This window comes from Necator americanus, chromosome III (genome assembly GCF_031761385.1).
Source record: "Necator americanus strain Aroian chromosome III, whole genome shotgun sequence".
In the NCBI taxonomy this organism is placed as follows: Eukaryota; Metazoa; Nematoda; class Chromadorea; order Rhabditida; family Ancylostomatidae; genus Necator; species Necator americanus.
Window position 1 is genome coordinate 18,246,714 of NC_087373.1, and position 13,937 is coordinate 18,260,650.

The following is a 13,937-nucleotide window of genomic DNA, read 5'->3' on the forward strand; positions in this document are numbered from 1 at the left end:
GAAGAAGAAAATGAGAAAAGAGAACGAAACGAGAAGAGAATTATACTCTTGTAAAAGGAAAAGACGCATTCTTATCAGACAGAGAGACGATGGGTTGAAAGTACCCACCTTGGTAGATCTGGCACACTTTTTATACAGTGAGATTTTCTTATCACTTTATTCTGCGCTTGCGTTAAGGAAGAAAACATTTATCGGGTTCATGTACTTCCTTCCTCTTCTCTTTCGGAATAAGCAAAATTGTATTGTAACTTCAGACATTGTCCATTAAATGAATTAGCGTTATTGATAGCGACTACATACATTATCGATTAAATGCATGTTCTAACAAAGTGAAAGCAAGAATGTGCAGAGCGTTTTTGCGAAGTAGGAAAAAAATCTCCGCCGAGGTGAGTCGTGCTTAAGCATTTTTGAAGACATCATGTTCGATCTTCCGCTAGAGCTCGCACGGAGTCTCCCCATCTGTCGCTCTTCCATACTCTGCAAAACTTTATGTATAGCCTGAACTGCTTGTCGATGCCAAGTGGCTTAAGGTCTTCCTTCGCCACTTCTGTCCTGAGCTTTCTTTTACGTCAGGATCGCTTCCACCACCCTGGGTCTGAGAGCATCCTCAAGGGAACTTGGACAAGGCGATCTGATGGTCTCCTTCAAATGTGGCCAACAAAGCGGAGACGGTTTTCTGCGACAACGTTATAGGGCTGGGCAGGGTGTTGATGTTTTTCTCGCGTCATCCAGCAGCGCACCATATCCACTTCTGAGTAATGTTCTTCGTTATCATTGGAAAGAAGTATCCAAGGATCCGTCTAAGCAGCTACCCGTCCACTCTCCGAGTTTTTCGATCACCATTGACGGCACCGTCCAATTCTCCAACCTGTATATCATGATACAGCGAATTGATAAGTAGACTCGCAGCATGACTTCGTTGGCGATGGGGATCGATCACAGGTACTTCGTTTAGAAGTTTAGAAGTATACTGTCTTAGTGGAACATAAACCTTCTTAGAGTTCTTGTCCTCCGACGCCTTTCAATCTCCTTCGCTCTTGACTTCCATTCGTTCGACGGATCACGTTTCGGCTGACAACGCAGCTTTCTCCTCAGACCTTTTTCCTGACTCAGATCGCTGGTAGTGCGGTCGACACATACAGAATTGTGTGTACACCTAGTCTCCGCAAATGCAAAGCTGAACGTTTTCCTCGACACCAAAACCGGAAGCGTCTTCTTTGCAGCATTCTTAATCAATGGCTGAGGCCGTTGCGGCCACCTTAACCTTCTTCTTGGTCTACATTCCAATATTTATAGATACTCGTTGGCGGGATTTCTTTCAACATTCGTCGTACTTCAGACCTGTCATGTCAATCTTCGGTTGAGGATGAATTCCTCGACTTCTTTTCTGGAACCCTAATTTCAAGCTGAGAAGAACTGGGCGGTGGTCATAGTCGAATACAACGTTCCACACAGCTCTAGATTTTCGGATATCCAACAAAGGGATATTACTTGTAAAAATGTAGTCGTGGTGTAGTTTAAGAGTTATGTTTTCCGCAGGAGCTGCTCCTTTGGCGTTAAAGGCTTGTCCCTTCCCACATAAGCCGATAGCGTCGATCATTCCTCTTAAACGTGGATACGATTGTGAGATCCGTCTGCTCACACAGATCTACCAGACAAACACCTTTGTCCGACGTTTGCTGGGCGGGACAATACCATTTTCCAGGCAAATCGAACTGTTGTTCGAGACCCATGTTTGCATTCGCATCAATTCTGACGATAACCGCTTGTTGGGTGAGTATCTTGAATATCAACGTCTTGAATTCATCGTGAAAAGCGTGCTTGTAATAGTCTTCAGCAGTCTCCGTAAGCGCGTGAGCATTACAATCTAGAGTTCGTGTCCTCTACGATCTCGCAGTCGCACAAAGGCGCATCTTAATGACACTGAACGAGATTTCTTCACCAGATGATTGTAGTCATTCCTCAAACCCACCACACAGCCTCCTACCTTCTCCTCATCAGCTTCGCTGCAGCATGACTACCACAGTCCGGCTAATCCCAAAGACCTGTTTTCCGTAGTGTTGCACTTTAGAGTGTTAGAAGCACCGAATTTTTAATTTTGACTTATGAGGGCATTCACACACAAAAATATTTCTCTAATCAATTTGAATATAAAAGTGACAAGTACAGCAAATTATTCGAATATGTGTTCAAAAAAATCAATATATTGAGCAGATCATTTAACCCAGTCCTGTTCGCCAACACTTTTTGCTTGCAGAATTTCGGTAGAAGAGATCAAGCAAAGCCTAAAGTTGCTCGGGGATCAGTGTAGATCTCTCAGGATTCAACTGAAGGAAGCTAGTGGAAGCGAGTTTGACGACGTGAAAGAATACTTAACGGTAGGCGTGGTTTACATCCAGACTACAATTTCACGTTTTCACGTTGTTTGGAACTGAGAAAAGATCTTGTACAGGCCACGCTTCTTTTTTGTCATATTTTTCACAAGCATCCTCTCCGAGGAAAACTTCAGCAGTCATATATATGTTGAGTTAAAAATTTTGTTGTTTGTTTGTAAAAAAGTTAAAGCTTGTAAAAATTGTAAGAGAGCATATTTTTATTTTGAAGTACGTTGTTCATCCAAATTTGAAAAAAAGGATGTATAGGAGATCGTATCTTTTGTGGGATGACTTAGTATATCAGTGGGTATAGTACACGTAGTACAGAGTATATACCTCAAATAACTCACATATTTTCGTCTGGCTCATAGAACCAGAGTTTAGGAGCACTGTCGGATTGAATTGGAAGAAACCCAGAAGTCGCTCGAAGACTTTTTCGAAATGCAGGATGACATTGCCGTCTTCTTTTGTGAAGACAGGTCTTCGTTCAAAATTGAAGAATGCCTTAAGATTTTCAGGAATCTTGTGGGAAGACTGCGTCAAGCTATGCAGGTACTAAGGTTTTTGTGGTGTTGTGTGATCCATGTGGAGATTTGTTTTTGGATTAGGAAAACGACGAAAGAGAGGAGCGAACAAACAGAAGAGAATCTTTACAAACCCACCCAGATAACACTGCAGTCGTAAAAGAAGAAGAAAGTCAGAGGAAAGATGAAGAAACTCTCTTATCTACTCTCGAGAAGAGTCGGACTCTTCAGTACGTTTCACCATACTCTTAAAAACCACGGTGACTGGTTTTAGTGCGATCTGCGTGCGTTTAAGAAATCCAAAAATGTATTAATCACTTGTAACCGACGTATATCGCATGCAAGACCGAAGCTGACGTAACTCTGCTCGACGCGGGATATGAATATGTTGTGCATGATTTTGAGTCTTTGGAGGTACTCTCCCAATTTCGGAGTGAATATCAGATTCCAAAAACAATCCGGTTGCTAAAATTCTTGAGTTTTCATCGAAATCAATGCTCTCGTTGCTTGCTTTGCCTTAACGTTTTCCACAGTAGGCGACGTATAAAACACGAGGTACCGTTGGATCGAGAAGCGCCGAGAGCAACAAAAGTGCGAAGGATAAGGGAGAGCAAGGAAAATGGTGACAGTGAAGATGTACGCGGCGGACAACGAGGACATAAATCACAAAGCAGTGAGGTAGGTCAAGAGGAGGGTCCCAGTATTCTGCGGTTACTCAGAAGCAGTCGTGCTCAATAATCAATCACTGTTGATAAATTTCCTCTTTTGGTCCTGGTATTTATGTATGATTGATATCTCAGAATACGCCTACACATATTTAACACGTACGCCTACACATATTCAACACGGACGTAGATTCCTCAGATGGTGAAAAGGGGAGTGGCTGTGGCTTTCCAAGAGAGTGAGCAGAAAGCGCTCATGATATTCCCCGTTCCGCTCCTCAAATATGCGGTTTCTGGCAAACCGAGGGTTCAATACTATCCTTGTTGCGAAATGGAATCAGACTAACATTGTTCAGAGTCCGATACTGTTAAATTGTTCTCGTATATTTTTGATGGATTTGCTTGAGCTGTAGAAATTTTGGGTAACTGCCAAAAGTCCAAAAACAAGCAGAAAGGATGAGTGCATTGCGATCGATAACAAACTAGCCCCCATCAAGATCTGTGCGCGTCCGGTCCTTGTAAAAAACCTTGCGACTTATAGTCGCGCTACAATGTGGTCTGTTACGTTATCAGATTCAAAAAATGAAGTAAGCACCAGCTGTTGTGTTGTTTGTTGAGCTTGCCAATCGTTTGAATGCTTTCTGTAGGGTGACGAAGCCCTAAGGAGAATAAATCACCCATTGCTTTGATTTTCCAGGCTCTGACGAAGACGATAGCAAAACGGTAAGTGTTAATAAGGAAAGATCAATATTAATCTTGGTTACAGTTCAAGTAAATCAATGAAGAAGTTAAGTATTCGGCATGCCAACGTTCAAGGACAGTCCAACATGGACACTGTTCCGGCACACGTTTCCCTTGTCTCCATCTACAACGCGTGCTTGTTTCTCGTATTTTAGAGCGAAAGTAAGGACTACTTTCGATCTCACCATTCCCTGGTGTTCAGAGGAGGTTTCTTATAGTAATCCCACGGAAATATACTTACTAGAAATATACTTCGCTTTTTGTTTTTAGCCTACGTAGAAATAGATAGCGGTACAGCTAACTTCAGGCACTTCCCGAAAAATGATCATTCATAGTCAGATCGGTTTTAGCTCTTAGGATGTTGTTCAAGCACAAAAGACTGCTTTGTCATTGCGTTGTCGTCGTCAAACAAACTTCTGACCTTTTCAGTTTTTTTGCTCCTCTATTTCTCCGTTGTCTGCCTTACTACTAAGCCGCTTTTTTACACCAAAAGATTGTTATGTTCTGCCGAATGATGGCCAGATTTTCATCGCACTTTATTTTTCTAAAATTTGGGCTTTATCGCCTTTGACAGAGCATGGAAAAAACGTGTGTGCTAAGTAAATAACTCGTAAGCTGGAGTTTAATTCGTGAGCTAAGAATGGTGATGTAGCGGACCAACTCACTAGATATAAAGAGGGAGAGGCTAATGAGCGCCAATAATTACACCGCGCGTCTCCTGACAGCGTCGTGATCGCTACAGTAGCCTGGTTGTTCCTCTTGTGTTACGTCTTGCTGACGCCCCGCCCACACCACCCTCCCCGCCCATTTCGCTGGTCTGCTGCTCTTACGACGAGTTTTTTTCGCCGCGCCCGCAGCTTCTATGATACGCTTAGAGAATTGAACGAAAAGGAAAGTGCCTGGAATTAGATGTTGTTTGAAGCTCTGCATAAAGTGTGCTTGCAAGTTAATATAAAAGAAGGAAAGAATGAAATAGGTTTGTATAAATGATATGCCGTTTAGAAATGCGAGTGAATATGAAATTATCCTATTTTGACTTGTTTGATGGAAATTAATCATCCATCTTTTTGAATGCAAACGATGCTTCAAACAATTTCCCCTGATCGGTGCAGCGCTATTTTTTAAAACTTTTTTTCGCTTTCTAGGAACTTCTTTTTGCTTATTGAGTAAAACTGCCATCGAACGCCTGACGAGGCGCGAATAGTGCCTCGCAGACACATTGTACCTGAAGGTAGATCTTGAAGATACAAATGTCTCTGTTCGCCACTAATACACCTTACCCGTCATATCGATTTAATGCAGAGAATAGATAGAAATGAAGCGATAAAACAGTTGAAAGAAGTTTGAAGAACCATATAAGGTTTTATTTTGTACTTTTACGTATTCTATAAAACGTAACATGCGCTCTATACAAACATTATACATAAAATTACATTCTACATAAATTACATTCATAAAATTTTGAAAAAGGGTGGGGGGGGGTGGTTCTGTCCACTTCTTCCTAATCGCCGTAAAAAACAACGCGGAAGATACGGCTTCGGGCGTTCCGGCGCGCTATTTTCTACGAGTCCGATTGGAGCGCGCCAGCCGTGTGCACTCGCCGCATCTTCCGGCCCGTTTTTTATGCCAATTAGCAAGAAATGGACGGAGTCATCCACCTCTCCATAATCTGTGATCCCGTATACGAATACTCCACCTGAAATCCGCACCACCTCAGATTCGTGGTTCATTCGTGGTTTTCGTGATTCATTCCCTTGAAAACTTCTGTCCCTTCCAAATTCGCAGTATCCATCGCTCCGTCGCGGAGCGAACGTCGCGCGCGGCGTTGATCAGAGAGCAATCGGTAGCCGTAGTTACGCGAAGGTGCGCGATACTGAAGGCAGGTCAGCAGCGGTCAGCCGGGTTTCACGGGTACCTCTTGTCCCGCACCTGACGTAAAGTAGTTTAAATCGCAAAGGTTTTTACATGAAACCTTGATGGTGGGCTGCACTGTAGAAGTACACTCGCGGAGATCTTGATACAAAGCAAAAAATAGCTGTCTGCAAGCACTCTTTTAAGGCTCAGGACGAAAAATTGAGCAAAATCCGTCCTAAAATTGCCACGCTTCCTGAAGATGTATCTGACCTCAGTGATTACGTTGGAATTCTGGAGAAGAACGTGAGAGATTTCTTATTTTTTAAATTTTATTTGTTGTGTTCACAATCAGAGTATTTTTTGCTACTTTAATAGGGTTTTGAGTCTTCTTCCCAAAACATGAAAGTTCCTGCGACAATGGATCTGGTTTTTGAAAGACAGACGATCGTCACTTCCGCACGATTACTCCAAAAGAGTAACATTCACCTACTTCTGTGTCATAAAACAGACGAACATCTTTCCATTTTTTGTAGGCAACCAAGAAAACGACTCACTTACACGGATCCCTTGCCTATCAACAGAAAGAATATCCGATGAAGAACAAGGATCCGAGCAAGAAAAGGAGAATTCAAAAGTCTGATTTTTCTCTTATATCTTTGTACAAGTCTTCACTAAAATTTTCCAATGCAGGTATGTTCTGAGCTTGCGCCATCAATGCATGAGAGAATACGCGAGAATTCAAAACAACGACTTCCTGGATCGGTTAGTACCACCATGTTTTCTTGTTTAGCAAAGTATGTTTCATGTAAAGTTAATTAATTAATTAATTAGTATGTAAAGTTAATTTCAAATTTATGGGAGGTCAGGACCCGTATACAGCGTATTTGTCTTTGTCAGGATAAATACGATGGGAGGAGAACGATCCGTGAATCCATTCTCAAAATAATTTGGTAGGTTTCCTGGCGCAATCTCAATGCAACAGTACATCGTTAAACACACATGGTGTCGACAATCATGGCTAATTGTCTCACGTTACCCAACGCAAGCCTTAGGGCTAAAATGGGAATAAATGGTATAAAGTTTATGATCTAGAAAATTTTTGGGATTATTTTGACCACACACTCACTCTGCCATAACAATAGAAAAATACGTTTTGCGAAATCATATTTTATTTCCTACAAAAATGAGAATTATGGCGCTGTTATACGCTAGAAATTTCGATGGATTTATCCCTACGGTTGCATGCTTTTTTCTTGGAACTTTTGTTAAAACGAAGATATTACTTCATCAACGGTGTTCTGCTATAGTTAGTTGTAATATGTAGGGCGAATGTGTGGTCAAAATGTTCTTATAGCTTTTCTAGATCACGAACTTTATGTAATTTATTTTATATTTAATACTAAGGCCGGCTTTATGTGAGGCGGCGGGAGACAATACTGGGCAAGCGACCCATCTGTATATTCGCTTTGCTATGCATCTTGTCTGCCTGTCACGGTGCCGCTGTCACAAAAGCACTCTTTTCGGTAAAGCGGGACCAACTGCAGCGTAAGATTGATGTCAGTCGTCAAAAAAGGCCCAAATCCGTGATGGAAATCCAATATCAAAATGCAATGCCGGTGCAATAAAACCCATGCTGTTCACGTCCAACCGCTATCCTTCGAATATGTGTTAAATCCACCTGATTTTCATTTCTTATCAGCTGCAGCATAGTCTTGATCTTTGGCCGTCGATATAGGATAGAACTTTAAAATTCTCTTCTCACTTTCTTGAAGTGAGATACTCTTTATAAAGTAGGCTCTGAGGAAAAAAGGAAAAATTTTCAATTCTTGTGTGTGAATCCTTCACCGCATTCGAGTTTATTTGAGAATAGTGGAGCGGTCTATCCAGTGGGTTGAGGGTTTTCGGGATGTAAGGCTAATAAAAATTTCACTACATAAAAAATTCTACTTGCGATCACGTCAACCCACTTCTTTCCCTAAAACTGTTGCATATCTCGTCCTTAATGAATTTTGCTTCGTTTCTTGGAAACGACCGACTGAACGTATCGCTGACCGAAGAAATTTCTTAGTAATTGGAAGGCTTGCTGAGGAAGAATTAATATTATGATCACTGCTATGTTTCAGGAAAATTCGAAATCCATCGCACCCAGTAAAAGTGGAATGCGTACACGCGCACCACATGAGAAAAGGACGACCATGACTTTTTCCAGGATAGCCAACGGAACTGAGGTGTATTTGAAAGAAAAAATATCTATTTCTATTCTTCACTCTCATTAATAATTCAGGCTCAACGAAAGAACAGTACTTCAAATCACTCATCACAGTCTTCGCTGGAGCGCAACCCTCACACAAGGCCTGCACCACAGGTATAAAGTTGAAAGTTTTCCGCAATCGAATGCACTTTTACTAGTTCTGAGAAAGTCATTTTACCTGGTATGTCCCCAGAGGTAAAATCAAATTAATGCGAAAAATCATCATAATCAAAATCATAGAAAAATCATAGCTAGATGATATATTATTCTTATACTTTCCATTTTCAGAAATCGACTACACCTTCGAGCAGGCAACACTCTTCAGCGATTGCATCCAAAAAGCCTTCTGATGCTGTTTCACCATGCCAAACTTCAAGAACTTCGTCGAACGCAAGAAACAAGACCGTAGGCTCTAATTCCACTGTGGGAAAACTGGTGTCGAATAGATCCAGCGACGCGAAGGGAAATACTACAAGAGCGAATTCTCGAAGTGTACCAGGCGTGTTGCATCCATCTACAAATCGTCGCACGAGTACACCTGCAACTGTATCGAATGACCACCACCAACAACAGCAACAAGGAAGGAGAGTAACCCAATTCCTGCATAGAAGCAAAGACATTGTGCTTGAGCGGCGAGATGTACCTATCAAGCCGAATGTGTCAACAAGTTCTAGGCCTAGCATAATAAAAACTGGCAGTATATCACAGCAAAAAAACTTTCCTAAATTGAGTGTTGCGGAAATACCTAGGCCACTACGAAGAACTTCGAATAATCTACATTCACAAGAGGCGACGCGACCAAAATGGGTTTGATGTATGTTTGATTCTCCATGTCAATGTTGTGTGAAAAAACCACGTAACCAATCAGTTCTCTTCTAGGAAGACGAGCAAATTGGAGATATTTTAAAACAAAATAATTTTCAGTTGCGACAAATTCCTATGATTTAGACTATTCTTCGATAAATGTTAATTCTGCTCTTGACCTTCTTCCTGTGACGATTCTCGAGAAAAAAGTGCACTGACGCTTCTCTTCGATTTATTTTTTAGATCCACAAAAAAAGCCGTTATCAGCCACTCAGCAATAACAATAAATGCAATCCAGAAAGAGTGTTAAGTCTATTCGCCACGGAATACTGAATCCAACAAAAACAAAGTCCTACCATCACCTCTGCAGAAATAGCAACAAAATCTGGTATTCTTACCCGAATTTTCAACGACACTAACAAATTACTTCACATGCAAACCAATTCTAGTCAGTCTACGACAACTATGATATTGAAGTAACTCAACATTTTCATAGGTTATCCGTTTTCCATCGGCATATACGCAAGCTGGTGAACCCAACAAGAAATAAACGGAAAGAAATTAACCGAAGGAAAAATTATGCAAGTGCAGGTAATAAAATTAGGTATATCTCACAGAAACATGAAAATAAAATAACACGAAAAGATATTCAATATAACAACAAGAACGACACCCAAATTACAAGTGAAATAACGTTAGCTAAAACTATCAAGAACCGTCACAGGTTGTTTTTGGTTAACAGCCGAACGCGCTGCCTATTGCGCCACAGAAGCGTTGAGCAATTCACCTTCGGTAGAATTTAATGATCCTCTCTAATATTCTCAATGAATGGTGTGGAAGTGAAACATTCGGTTGTGCGGTCACTCCAAAGCCTCTCAAAACATCCCGCTCCTGTACCATAAAGCTGAGAAGAACTGGGTGGTGGTCGCAATCGAATGGGACTTCCCAGACAGCTCTAGATTTTCGGATATCTGACAAAGGTATGTTCTTCGTCAGGACGTAATCGAGCTGAGGTTTATAGTTGGCGCCTTCCGCTTTCGCTGCTCTTCTGGCGTTAATGGAGTTGTCCGTTGCCACGTAAGCCGATGGCATCGATGATTCCTCTTGAACATGAATTCAATGATAAGATTCATCTGCTCGCCAAGGTCAATCAGACGGTATCCGTTGTTCGATGTCTGTTTCATGGGATAGAACCATTTTCCAAGAACAGTTCAGCTGTTCAGGCTCCACCTTTCATTTGCATCAATCCTGACAATTACCGCCTGCTAGCGTGGTATCTCGGATATCAACGTATTGAGTTCATCATAAAACGCATCCCTGTTGTGGTTCTCTGCAGTCTCCGTAGATGCATGAGCACCTGCGACCCAGAAGTGAGTCCTCTGCGATCCCGCAATCGTACAGAAGCGCATCTTGACGACGTTGATCCAAACTCCTCCACCAGGTTGATATAATTGTTCCTGACAGCTACTGTGTAGCCTCCTACTTTCCTTACATCAGCACCGCAGCAGAAGGTGGTATAAATGTCGATACTGATGAGAGGGCGTTCCCTGATGCGTGTTTCCTGCAATGCAGCAAACGGTGAATAGAGATATCGCAGAAGACTGCATAGAGCGGCTTGCTGGAGTTCACTTGACAGCGACAGGCAGTGCAATGTAACAAGACGGATATTTCCCGCCAAAGATTCCATGATTCCCTCAGGCATTCCATCTTTCAAGGCATGAGCTCTGGCATGGTGCTGGACGACAGCACCTTTTTGCAATGTATGGGAGACTTTTGCCATATAACAGTGCAGGATATATAGTTCGCAAGTTCACAATGAGTACACTCGAACACTTGATTGCGTTTAGTTGAAGCAGGGCCACATGGAGAAGGTAGCAAAATATAAATGCTCTCTAATATTCCTAATGAATGGTGCGGAAGTGAAACATTCGGTAGTGCAGTCTCTCAGAATCTGATAGAAACATTAAGCTCCCGGGATTGCTCGAACCACCAAACTTTCGGTTAACAGCCCATCGCGCCACGGAAGCCTTGTATAGTTCAACTGCGGTAGAATTTGATGATCCTCTCTAATATTCCCAGCGAATGCTGCATAAGTTGAACATTCGGTTGTGCAGTCATTCCGAAGCCTCTCAAAACATTCCGCTCCCGGGTGGGCTCGAACCACCAACCTTTCGGTTAACAGCCGAACGCGCTTCCTCTCTAATGTTTCTAGTGAATGGTGCGTAAGTGGAACATTCGGTTGTGCAGTCATTCCGAGGCCTCTCAAAACATTCCGCTCCCGGGTGGGCTCGAACCACCAACCTTTCGGTTAACAGCCGAACGCGCTGCCTATTGCGCCACGGAAGCCTTGTATAGTTCAACTGCGGTAGAATTTGATGATCCTCTCTAATATTCCCAGCGAATGGTGCGTAAGTGGAACATTCGGTTGTGCAGTCATTCCGAGGCCTCTCAAAACATTCCGCTCCCGGGTGGGCTCGAACCACCAACCTTTCGGTTAACAGCCGAACGCGCTGCCTATTGCGCCACGGAAGCCTTGCACTGTTCAACCCGGTAGAATTTGTTATTCCTTTCTAATATTCCCAGTGAATGCTGCATAAGTGGAACATTCGGTTGTGCAGTCATTCCGAAGCCTCTCAAAACATTCCGCTCCCGGGTGGGCTCGAACCACCAACCTTTCGGTTAACAGCCGAACGCGCTGCCTATTGCGCCACGGAAGCAGTTCAAATTTGGCAGAATTTGTTATTCCTTTCTAATATTCCCAGTGAATGCTGCATAAGTGGAACATTCGGTTGTGCAGTCATTCCGAGGCCTCTCAAAACATTCCGCTCCCGGGTGGGCTCGAACCACCAACCTTTCGGTTAACAGCCGAACGCGCTGCCTATTGCGCCACGGAAGCCTTGCACTGTTCAACCCGGTAGAATTTGTTATTCCTTTCTAATATTCCCAGTGAATGCTGCATAAGTGGAACATTCGGTTGTGCAGTCATTCCGAGGCCTCTCAAAACATTCCGCTCCCGGGTGGGCTCGAACCACCAACCTTTCGGTTAACAGCCGAACGCGCTGCCTATTGCGCCACGGAAGCCGTGCACTGTTCAACGGTAGAATTTGTTATTCCTTTCTAATATTCCCAGTGAATGCGGCATAAGTGGAACATTCGGTTGTGCAGTCATTCCGAGGCCTCTCAAAACATTCCGCTCCCGGGTGGGCTCGAACCACCAACCTTTCGGTTAACAGCCGAACGCGCTGCCTATTGCGCCACGGAAGCCTTGCACTGTTCAACCCGGTAGAATTTGTTATTCCTTTCTAATATTCCCAGTGAATGCGGCATAAGTGGAACATTCGGTTGTGCAGTCATTCCGAGGCCTCTCAAAACATTCCGCTCCCGGGTGGGCTCGAACCACCAACCTTTCGGTTAACAGCCGAACGCGCTGCCTATTGCGCCACGGAAGCCTTGCACTGTTCAACCCGGTAGAATTTGTTATTCCTTTCTAATATTCCCAGTGAATGCGGCATAAGTGGAACATTCGGTTGTGCAGTCATTCCGAGGCCTCTCAAAACATTCCGCTCCCGGGTGGGCTCGAACCACCAACCTTTCGGTTAACAGCCGAACGCGCTGCCTATTGCGCCACGGAAGCAGTTCAAATTTGGCAGAATTTGTTATTCCTTTCTAATATTCCCAGTGAATGCGGCATAAGTGGAACATTCGGTTGTGCAGTCATTCCGAGGCCTCTCAAAACATTCCGCTCCCGGGTGGGCTCGAACCACCAACCTTTCGGTTAACAGCCGAACGCGCTGCCTATTGCGCCACGGAAGCCTTGCACTGTTCAACCCGGTAGAATTTGTTATTCCTTTCTAATATTCCCAGTGAATGCTGCATAAGTGGAACATTCGGTTGTGCAGTCATTCCGAGGCCTCTCAAAACATTCCGCTCCCGGGTGGGCTCGAACCACCAACCTTTCGGTTAACAGCCGAACGCGCTGCCTATTGCGCCACGGAAGCCTTGCACTGTTCAACCCGGTAGAATTTGTTATTCCTTTCTAATATTCCCAGTGAATGCGGCATAAGTGGAACATTCGGTTGTGCAGTCATTCCGAGGCCTCTCAAAACATTCCGCTCCCGGGTGGGCTCGAACCACCAACCTTTCGGTTAACAGCCGAACGCGCTGCCTATTGCGCCACGGAAGCACGTTCAAATTTGGCAGAATTTGTTATTCCTTTCTAATATTCCCAGTGAATGCTGCATAAGTGGAACATTCGGTTGTGCAGTCATTCCGAGGCCTCTCAAAACATTCCGCTCCCGGGTGGGCTCGAACCACCAACCTTTCGGTTAACAGCCGAACGCGCTGCCTATTGCGCCACGGAAGCACTGTTCAAATTTGGCAGAATTTGTTATTCCTTTCTAATATTCCCAGTGAATGCGGCATAAGTGGAACATTCGGTTGTGCAGTCATTCCGAGGCCTCTCAAAACATTCCGCTCCCGGGTGGGCTCGAACCACCAACCTTTCGGTTAACAGCCGAACGCGCTGCCTATTGCGCCACGGAAGCAGTTCAAATTTGGCAGAATTTGTTATTCCTTTCTAATATTCCCAGTGAATGCGGCATAAGTGGAACATTCGGTTGTGCAGTCATTCCGAGGCCTCTCAAAACATTCCGCTCCCGGGTGGGCTCGAACCACCAACCTTTCGGTTAACAGCCGAACGCGCTGCCTATTGCGCCACGGAAGCCTT

General features: G+C 43.7%; 2 protein-coding genes across 4 annotated transcripts in view; one reads left to right on the forward strand and one right to left on the reverse strand.

The window, feature by feature from the left end:
* RB195_010003 (uncharacterized protein) overlaps nucleotides 1-9,220 on the forward strand; it is a gene marked incomplete at both ends in the record, with an annotated part of 29,050 nt that extends 19,830 nt beyond the window's left edge. For 2 of the 3 annotated variants that reach the window (XM_064190804.1, XM_064190805.1), the window contains 11 exons: nucleotides 2,258-2,378; nucleotides 2,760-2,927; nucleotides 2,984-3,129; nucleotides 3,433-3,577; nucleotides 6,361-6,459; nucleotides 6,532-6,631; nucleotides 6,690-6,790; nucleotides 6,847-6,918; nucleotides 8,280-8,384; nucleotides 8,441-8,521; nucleotides 8,696-9,220. In XM_064190804.1, coding sequence (XP_064048387.1) covers nucleotides 2,258-2,378; nucleotides 2,760-2,927; nucleotides 2,984-3,129; nucleotides 3,433-3,577; nucleotides 6,361-6,459; nucleotides 6,532-6,631; nucleotides 6,690-6,790; nucleotides 6,847-6,918; nucleotides 8,280-8,384; nucleotides 8,441-8,521; nucleotides 8,696-9,220 — 1,663 coding nt within the window. The remainder of the gene's footprint in view (nucleotides 1-2,257; nucleotides 2,379-2,759; nucleotides 2,928-2,983; nucleotides 3,130-3,432; nucleotides 3,578-6,360; nucleotides 6,460-6,531; nucleotides 6,632-6,689; nucleotides 6,791-6,846; nucleotides 6,919-8,279; nucleotides 8,385-8,440; nucleotides 8,522-8,695) is intronic. The other variant, XM_064190806.1, reaches the window with a different exon arrangement.
* Nucleotides 9,221-10,496: 1,276 nt separating this feature from the next.
* RB195_010004 (uncharacterized protein) lies at nucleotides 10,497-10,991 on the reverse strand (the record flags this gene model as incomplete). The annotated part of the gene is made up of 1 exon (XM_064190807.1): nucleotides 10,497-10,991. One exon carries the CDS (start codon nucleotides 10,989-10,991, stop codon nucleotides 10,497-10,499), a length of 495 nt encoding a protein of 164 aa, XP_064048390.1.
* Nucleotides 10,992-13,937: the final 2,946 nt, after the last annotated feature.